A 9,587-nucleotide genomic window follows, 5' to 3' on the forward strand; every position below is an offset into this window, starting at 1 on the left:
GGCTCTACTTGCTCCAAGACAGCAAAAGTTGTTCTAATTTTTCTTACTCCTTTCCCACTCTTTACCCCTCACACAACCTCCCACCCCTCCATAAGACTTATCCAAATAAGGAGAAAAATGAAAGATTATTTTCAGGAATTCCCTGTCCTCCTCCCAGCTTCCACATATAAACTTCTGGGGTTTTCTTTTGCAAAGAAAATACTGACAACTCAGCCTATGTTTGGCTTGTAATCTTAACAGAGAGTCTAGAGTAGCCTGTGAGGACATGTGTCTCAGGTACACATATCTTCTGGGCTAGTTTACTCTGCCAAGTCATTTGTTAACCTAATTAATTAGATACATTATTCTAGACCAAACTACGGAAGTGATATTCCTGTAAACCCATGCAATCTGAATTCCAGGGCTGTATAATATAAGACCTCAAGAGAAAAGCAAGACCAGGGGAATCTTATTTATGTTTACTAAGATAAGATAAAGAGCTGAAACTCCTCATAATCTCTTTAGTTAAAGGGAATATCTTTTTTACAAATTCATATTAAAAATATAACAGAATTCATTTTCTTATCATCTTTTACTCTAGAAACCATTAAAAATCATTCTCACTGCCTAAACTTTTAAAATGATGCTTGTAGACTGGTTTTCCTTCTGAGGCATTTTTCCCCTGGGGCTAATCCTCTAAATAATCAGTGCTATTCTGATTTCATGACTTAGTGTTTTATTCTTCATCAGTCCCAGTGGGGTTCCACAGTCCCCCTCAATAATAATAGCTCAAATATATGAAGAACATACTATGTGCCAGGAACTATTCCAAGTGTGTTGCGTAGTTTCTCTCCTAATGTCACAATAACACCATGAGGAAGGATTCTATCACTGCCATTTCACAGCTGAACACACTGAGGGTCAGAGAGTTGAAGGAAGTAGCTCAAAGTCATAAAGCTCATCAATGGTAAGATGCATGTACTGACTCCTAAGCTAGGTCCTAGATGATAACCTTATGCCGAGCCTCTGCTCCTGCCAGTGAACAGGTGGGAGAACAGCACCGGAATGTAAGTTAACTTTCTGTCTCTTAAGACAACACTGAAAAGAAATCTCTATTCTTGTTCTACTTGCTACCTTTTTCTGACTATAACCAAAAGGGTCAACCTGAATACATTGGAACCAAAATATTATTGCTATAGAAAAGAATATTCAACTAAATGCACACACAACGCTATAATTCTATATAAAGTGACATGTAAATGAAGTCAAATTGACAAATACTTATTGAGAACTACTATGTTCTAGATGATTGGGATAAATCAGCGAATAAGACAGATTAGAAATACTGTCTTAGTAGAAGATTTTAATATGGAAAACAGATAAATAAGAATACATATATTATGTGCTATATTAGAAGGGAGCAGCCTTATAAAAAAATTAGAAATATATCAGTTTCAGGGGAGGCAACTGGCAGAACCAATACCAATGGAAAAGCAGGCAAACTGCACTGTTAATCTGAGCAAAGACTTAAAAAAGATGAGGGTTTAAGGAGATGAATAACAACAAGTGGGATCCAGGGGAAGAGTATTCTAAGCAGAAGAAACAGTTAATAGCAAAGGTCCTAAGAGCATGGTTAGCGCAAAGGAAGCAAGAAGGAAGAACAATAAGAAATTAGTGTATGGTGCAGTTGGCAGCATATCAGGTAGGGTTTTATAAGCCACTGTCAAGACTTTGGCTTTTAGGAAGTAAAATACAGTTAGAGGGTTTTGAACAGAAAAATGATGTGCTCTGACTTTAGGCTGCTATGTTGGAATATATATGATATATATAAAAAAAGAGAAACAGGGAGATGAGTGAAAAGGTTATCGCCATAATCAAGGTAAAAACAGTGATTCAGATGAAGTAAATGGCACCTACGTGGTAAGAAGTAGTCAGATTCTAGATATGTTTTAAAAGCAAATAGAATTTCCTGACTGGATATGGGGTGTGAAAAATAAAACCGCAAAATTCTTGGCCCAAGCAACTGTTAGGAGAATATGTCTATGAACTGAGATAGTAAAGACAAAGAATTGTAGGGGTAGAGGATAAGAGAATGAGACCTCTTTGTCTGTGGTAAATTTGAGATGTCCTAAAAGTTAAGAAAAAGAGGTATATTTGAGGAGGAGTGAGTAATCACCTACATCAAATGCTGCTGACAGGGCGAGTAAAAGGAAGACTCAGAATGACCACTAGATTTAGCAATTTAGGTCATTGTAAACTTGATTTCTTTTAAGGAGTTTTGATATAAAGAAAAGAAAAAAATTTGGGGGAAACTTGGGTCAAGACAAACTAAATGAAGGGAACAGAGACTGCATCTGCTGCTCACCAAAAGATATAGAGTATGGAGTTTGATTTTGACCATATTAACTGACAAATTTAAAAAAAATTGATACTCAGAAGACCTTAACAGAGTCTCTACCATCCATCTTTAAAAATATCTAACACATAATCCCAAATTACTAGACAGTCAAAGAAAGAGGAAAATATGACTCACCAGACATTAGAATTAGCAGTCAAGGATTTTTAAAGTAGCTATATTATAATTATGCTCAAGGATATAAAATAAAATCTGTTGAAAATAAGAGAACAAAGAGGAAAATCTTGTAAGAAAACAGAAACTATGAAAGGAGAACCAAATGGAAATTCCAGAAATAAATAATATGAAATCTGAAATTTAAAAAAAACAAACCATTGAATGGGCTTAACCGCAGATTGGCTATGACAAAATAAGGTCAACTGAACTTTAAGATAGGTCAACAAAAATTATCTGATCTTAAGAAAAAACAAAAGATTTGAAAAAAACAGATAGAGCTTCAGAGATGTGTGGGATAATACCCCAAATCCTAAAATATGTGTAACTGGAATCCCATGAGAGAGAAAAGAGATGGGGCAGAAAAAGTGTTGAAAGAAATAACAGGCCAGCATTTCTCCAAAATCGTTAAAACCAAACAAAAATCGTAAATTTAAAAATTCAAGAAGTGAAGCAAGTCCCAAGCATTACAAACAGGAAGAAAACCACACCTAGACACATCATAATTAAATGTCTGAAAATCAAAGATAAAAAATAATCTTAAAAGCATCCAGAGAAAAATGACTCATCACATACATAGCAACAATATAAAATCTATACTGACTTCTCATCAAAAACAATGGGAACAGGAAGACTGTGGGATGAAAATGAAATACAAACATTTTCAGATAAAAAAAAGTCTAAAAGTTATGTCTGTAGTAGATCTGCACTAAAAGAAAAGCTAACGGAATTTCTACAGGTAGAAGAAGGCAAGTGAGATCGGATGGTAGCTTGGTCTTCAGAAAGAAATGAGGAGCAACAAAAATGGTAAATAAATGGGTAAAAATAAAGGACATTTTTCCTCTTTATACATTTAAAATACACATGACTGTTTAAAGATCTAATTGATAGCTTAATGATAAATCAGCCCTCAGACGTGGTTTCTCCTTTCTTATTCCCCTCCCCTCCATATTTATAGAAAGGTACAGTACCTGTTTTAATTTCAAAAAGAAATTTTCAGTAGTACTACGTTTGCTGAAGGGCCAGAATAATCTTTCATTAGGTGAGCAAACTCGGACTTTTGTTTCTAGGAGAAATCGAACAGGCTCCTGTACTTCTGTTATGACCAAATCAACAGCTGTGGTCATAAACAGCACTTTATCTAGAGAGAGGGGAGAAGCAAATAAAAAATGGAAATATATTTGCTCACATGATTAATGTAAAATTAGTTTTATTACAGATTTTTAAGATATCTTAAAGTAATCTATAAACTAAATAAGAATCTAAAATAATCAGATAAATCGCCGTTTTGAAAACTTTTTTCCTGTATTGAGAATTCTTTCCTTGGGTAGGTTCTTTGAAGTGGAATTACTAAGTTAGAACAGTATATACTTTAAAGCCTCTGAAATGTACTGTCGGATTGTTTTACAAAAGTGACATGTGGCTTCTCTATGCCACTCTCACCAACACTGGAAATTCTCAAATTTTAAAATCTTGATTATAACAATGGTAACCAAGATTGGATATCCTTTATATCCATTTATCTATAGTGTTATGAATAACAAGAAAAAATGAAAAGGAAAAAAATAAATGCTCAATAAGAGGCATTAGTTAAGCAAATAATGTTACATTTCAGAACAGGATATTATGCAGCCATTAAACAACATTCAAGAAGAGTATGACATACCTTGAAAAAGAATGTTTATGCACAGACATGTGAAAAGCTACACAAGAAACTGAACACAGTGGTCCCCTCCGGAGTGGGGTTCCTGGGGACTCTGATCGATTTTTACTTTTCTTTATATATCCTTTCAATTTTAACCGTATGTGAATGTATTAATTGCTCCCCCAAATAAATAAAATTTAGAAGTCTATAAATAAATGAGTACACAAATAGAAAAGGAAGCACGAAAGGAAAAAATAAAGAGATAGGGAGAGAAAAATAAGTGGGGAAAAATGATACTTTGTTTATAGGTCAAATTTAATAATAAACTCAAAGAACTATTCAAATTCTTTGGTTTCACCAGAATTAGGTAAACACTGGAAATTAGTAAAATAAGTGGTCCTAAGCTTTGATATCTCCTTGGAATTAAAATTTCTGTCCACACTGTCAACAATCTGCATTACCTTTAGGAGTTTCTTCATTTACAACTTGAAAATGTGGAGATTTTGGATTCCAGCTCCCAGTGATAACATAAGACTTTCCATCTGAACTTTTGCCCATAGATTCCTCAAGAAAAGAGTAAACGAACATTAATACCAAAGTAAGAAAACAACGTCTAACTCCATTTTGCTGTCTTTAAGAAAAGGAGTTGCAAAAATGTAAGAATATAAAAGAGAATCAGGTATTTTTAAAAAAGGTAGGAATGTATATAAATGATTACAGTTAAAATTAAAGATGTGTCAATTATTTATGTAATTGTTCCTAAAAAGTTATAAGTAGATGCTTGAAAATCACATCAACTTGTATAAACATTAGAGAAATTTACTACCTAAACCCGTGTTGAATTCTTCTGTCAAGTGAATAATTACTAAATTTTAGTTTTGAAAATAAAAGATTTTCATATAATAGAAATAATACTAATACCATCTACGTTTATCAAGCTCATGGTAGTTTGCAAATAAGTCTCACGACTTTTCTCTTTCGATTCCCACATCAACCCTATGTGATAAATAAGATTTTTTAACTTACACGGCCAAGAAACAAGTAAATAGCCGAGTCAGAAATAAATTCCCTTAACTCTGTTTATTGCTTTATAGCTTATGAGAACACTTTCATAAATGTGCTTTAACATTAGATCAGGTGAGATAAAGTGAAACAACCTTTATCAAGAAAATAGTGTATAACTTAAAAAAAAAATTCTTACCAAATCTAACAAATGCATATCACTATTTCGTACATCTTTTCCTGGGCTAAGGAGAAGACCAAAACACCTGCAAAAAAAGAACTGACATAAATTTGGAAAAAAACAACACAAAAAAGATGTTTAAATTAGGTTACTTAAAAAAATTCTTAATGATGAAAAAAAGGACATTAAAATTATTAATAATTAGCACTGCCAAAATAATCCTCACTTCTTTGAGATAAACGAATTCCATGTTTGCCTTCTATTATTACACAGTCAGCACATTTACAAAAAATTTATGAGAGTTAATTCAAAGTGAATGAAATAGCCACTTCAATCTTCGAAAGAATTCCCTAGGGAACAAATTTCACAAATATATTTTTGAATACTGAATATGATTTCTACACTAGACTGATAAAAACTAAAATTTATATTTAAGCTAAACTTACAAATAATGTTTACCTTTCAATGGCAAGTTCTTTATTAGTTGTTTGTTGCACATTGATGACAATCTTCTTATCAATTCCTTGACGTAGTTTGAAGCATTGTCTGTCCTTATCTTTAGGCACCGCACTGCAGAACAACATGTTTCATTAATTTTGCAAAGTATTTTCTTGTGACATTTACTCAAACGATTTCTGTTATGGTCTGAAAACCAGGCACAGAAAAGAATTACAGGTTTGATTCTTTTCTGTGCTTTTAAATCGTAACTGAAATTTAAAAGCTATCATCTGCCTCTTGATGTGAAAGTATCATCATTACTATATGTAACCCACTGCACTAAAGGGCAGAAAAACCACTCCTGTGGCCCCTAAAATATGGCTTTAGTTTTCTCCTTTTTGTTGCTGTAAAAGTTAAATTAGGTATTTGTAAAGCATCTAGCGTATAGCTGCTCAAAAAAAAATGTTATTTTCTTTCCTCGCTATTTAGTCACTAGTTTTGACATATTATTATTGCCTTATTGGTTTAAAAATATGGAATAAGATACTTAATTACAGATCCTTTGAATTTCAAAACAAGGTGCCTTCAAAAAAATCACAGAGATGAAGAAGATATGGCCAACAGTAAGCTGTTGCCTAACACTTCCTTAAGCAGTGATAACCTAATTGTAAACCTGTGTTACACAGGCACATCTCATTTTATGTACTTTGCTTTACTGTGCTTCACAGATATGGTGTTTTTACAAACTGAAGGTCTGTGGCAATTCTGTGACAAGCAAGTCTCTCAACACCATTTTTCCAACGGCAGTTGTTTACTTTGTGTCTCTGTGTCACGTTTTAGTAATTCTTGCAGTATTCCAAATTTTTTCATTATTATCATATTTGTTATGGTGATCTGTGATGAACGATTGCTGATGTCACTATTGTAATTGTTTTGGGACACCAAGAACTGCACCCAAAAAGGTGGTGAACTTAAACGATTATTGTGTGTGTCCTGACTGCTCCGCCAACTGGCCGTTCCCTGGCTCCCAACCTCTCCTCAGGCCTATTTTCCTAAGACACAACAATATTGCAATTAGGCCAATTAATAACCCTACAATGGCATCTCAGTGCTGGAGTGACAGGAAGAGTCACACATCTCTCAGTTTAAATCAAAAGCTAGAAATGATTATGCTTAGTGAGGGAGGCTTGTCGAAAACCAAGGCAGGCTGAAAGTTAGGCCCCCTGCATCCAACAGTTAGCCCACTTGAGAATGCCAAGTTCCTGAAGGAAATTAAAAGTGCTCCACCAGTGAACACATGAATGACAAGAAGTGAAACAGCCTTGTTGCCGATATGAAGAACGTTTAGTGGTCTAGATAAAAGATCAAACCAGCCGCAACATTCCCTTAAAACAAAGCCTAATCCAGAGCAAGGCTCTTTCTTTAATTCTATGAAGGCTGACAGAGGTCCAAAAAAAAAAAAAAGCCACAAAAGCAAAGTCTGAAGCTAGCAGAGGTTTGGTTCATGAGGTTTAAGTAAAGAAAGTGTCTCCACAACATGAAAGTGCAAGGTGAAGCAGCAAGTGCTGATGTAGAAGCTACAGGAAGGTATCCGGAAGAGCTTGCTAAGATAATTCACGGAGGTAAACAACACTCCACTAAACGACAGATTTGTCAGTGTAGATGAATCAGCCTTATATTGGAAGAAGATACCATTTAGGGCTTTCACAGCTAGAGAGAAGTCAATGCCTAACTTCAAAGCTTCAAAGGATGTGTTGATTCTCTTGGTAGGGGCTAATGCAGCTGGTCACTTCAAGTTGAGCCAATGCTCATTTCCATTCCGAAAATCTTAGGGCTCTTAAGAATTATGCTAACACTACTCTATACTCTATAGATAGAACAACAAAGCCTGGATGACAGTACATTTGTTTCTAACATGGTTTACTGGGTATTTTAAGACCACTGTTGTGACTTCCTACTCAGAAAAAAAAAAGATTTCTTTCAAAATATCACTGCTCACTGACAGTGCACCTGGTCACCTAAGAGCTCTGACGGAGATGGACGATGGGATGAATGATGTTTTCATGGCTTCTAAACACAACATCTGTTCTGAAGCCCATGAAGTTAGGAGTAATTTCAACTTTTAAGTCTTATGATTTAAGAAATACATTTCGTAAGGATTTAGCTGCTAATGATAGTGACTCCTCTGATGTATCTGAGCAAAGTAAATTGAAAACCTTCTGAAAAGGATTCACCATTCTAGAAGCCACTGAGAATATTCATGATTCAAGGGACGAGGTCAAAATATCAACACTAACAAGAGTGTGGGAGAAGTCGATTCCAGCCTTCCTGGATGACTTTGAGGGGTTCAAGACTGCAGTGAAGGAAGTAACTGCAGACGTGGTAGAAGAAGCAGGAGCACTCAGAGTGCAAGTGGAGTCTAAGATGTGACGGAATTGCTGCTGATACAACTTTAATAGATGAGGAACTGCTTCTTACAGATGAACAAAGAAAGTGGTTTCTTGAGACGGAATCTACTCTTGATGAAGATGCTATAAAGACTGTTGAAATGATAACAAAGGATTTAGAATACTACATAAACTTAGCTGGTGAAGCAGTGGCAGGGTTTGAGAGGGCTGACTTCAATTTGAAAGAAGTTCTACTGTGGGTAAAATGCTATCAAACAGCATCACATGCTATAGAGAAATTGTTCATGAAAGAAGACTAAATCAATGTGGCAAATTTCATTGTCTTATTTTAAGAATTGCCTCAGCCACTTCAACCTTCAGCAACCACTACCCTGATCTGATCAGTCAGCAGCCATCGATATCAAGACAAGACCCTCCACCAGCAAAAAGATTATGATTTACTAAAGGTTCAGCTGGTTAGCATTTTTTAGCAATAAAGTATTTTTTAATTCATGTATGTACATTTTAATGCTGTTGTACACTTTGACTACAGTATAGTGTAAACATAACTTTTATATGCACTGGGAAACCAAAAAGTTTGTGTGACTTGCTTTGTTGCAATATTCGCTTTATTGCAGTGGTCTCGAAGGTATGTCTGTATCTAAAATAATACTAATGATATAGTTTAAATCAGTTTTAGGAAAAAGTTGAAAATATTCTTAAAATGACATTTACCAAAATAATCCCCTAGTGCTCACACACCACTTTTTCTAGCTCCTTTGTTCTCAAAGGCAAACACCTGCCTATGGCAATCAGCCAATATGCAGTAAACCTAAATTGTATCTTATTACTGTACAGCTTCAAGATAATGGCAACAGAATCATTAGCAGATACTATAAAGGGCTACTTGAGAGCTCTGAGTACCTACTAAAACTGGAAAGTGGCTCTGAAGAGATAAAACTAGTTTGAAGCTCATCAGCACTTACACAGTAACCAATTCAAGAACATTTTATAACACAGAGATTAGAAAATCAAAGAATCTTAGAAAAGGATCCTAGAAATGACAAACACTTTTGCATACCAAACTGTTAAATATTTGTGGCTGACGGAATTTTCACCTATAACAATATGGACACATCTCAATTTTCAACGGATAATACACTAGTCTCTACGTTCTGTGGATGCTGAAGCATAAACATACAGTTGATTCTTAACTAATGTGAGAGTTAGAGGTGCAGAACACCTGACCGCTCCAGTCGAAAATCCTTATATAACTTAAGTTGGCCTAGTCTACAGCCATGTCGCCCTGAATAAGCCTGATGCCATCTGAGCTCGGAAGCTAAGCAGGGTCGGGCCTGGTTAGTACTTGGATGGGAGACCACCTAG

General features: G+C 35.0%; 1 protein-coding gene across 8 annotated transcripts in view; it reads right to left on the reverse strand.

Annotated features, from left to right (window-relative positions):
* The window catches only part of RABGAP1 (RAB GTPase activating protein 1), a 134,718-nt gene that overhangs the window by 82,429 nt on the left and 42,702 nt on the right, over positions 1-9,587 (reverse strand). For all 8 annotated transcript variants that reach the window (XM_023533085.1, XM_023533087.1, XM_023533086.1 and 5 more), the window contains 4 exons: positions 5,836-5,946; positions 5,395-5,461; positions 4,655-4,757; positions 3,520-3,689 (listed from right to left, as the gene is read on the reverse strand). In XM_023533085.1, the coding sequence (XP_023388853.1) occupies positions 3,520-3,689; positions 4,655-4,757; positions 5,395-5,461; positions 5,836-5,946 (451 nt within the window). The remainder of the gene's footprint in view (positions 1-3,519; positions 3,690-4,654; positions 4,758-5,394; positions 5,462-5,835; positions 5,947-9,587) is intronic.

Source organism: Pteropus vampyrus, unplaced genomic scaffold, assembly GCF_000151845.1.
Source record: "Pteropus vampyrus isolate Shadow unplaced genomic scaffold, Pvam_2.0 Scaffold95, whole genome shotgun sequence".
In the NCBI taxonomy this organism is placed as follows: Eukaryota; Metazoa; Chordata; class Mammalia; order Chiroptera; family Pteropodidae; genus Pteropus; species Pteropus vampyrus.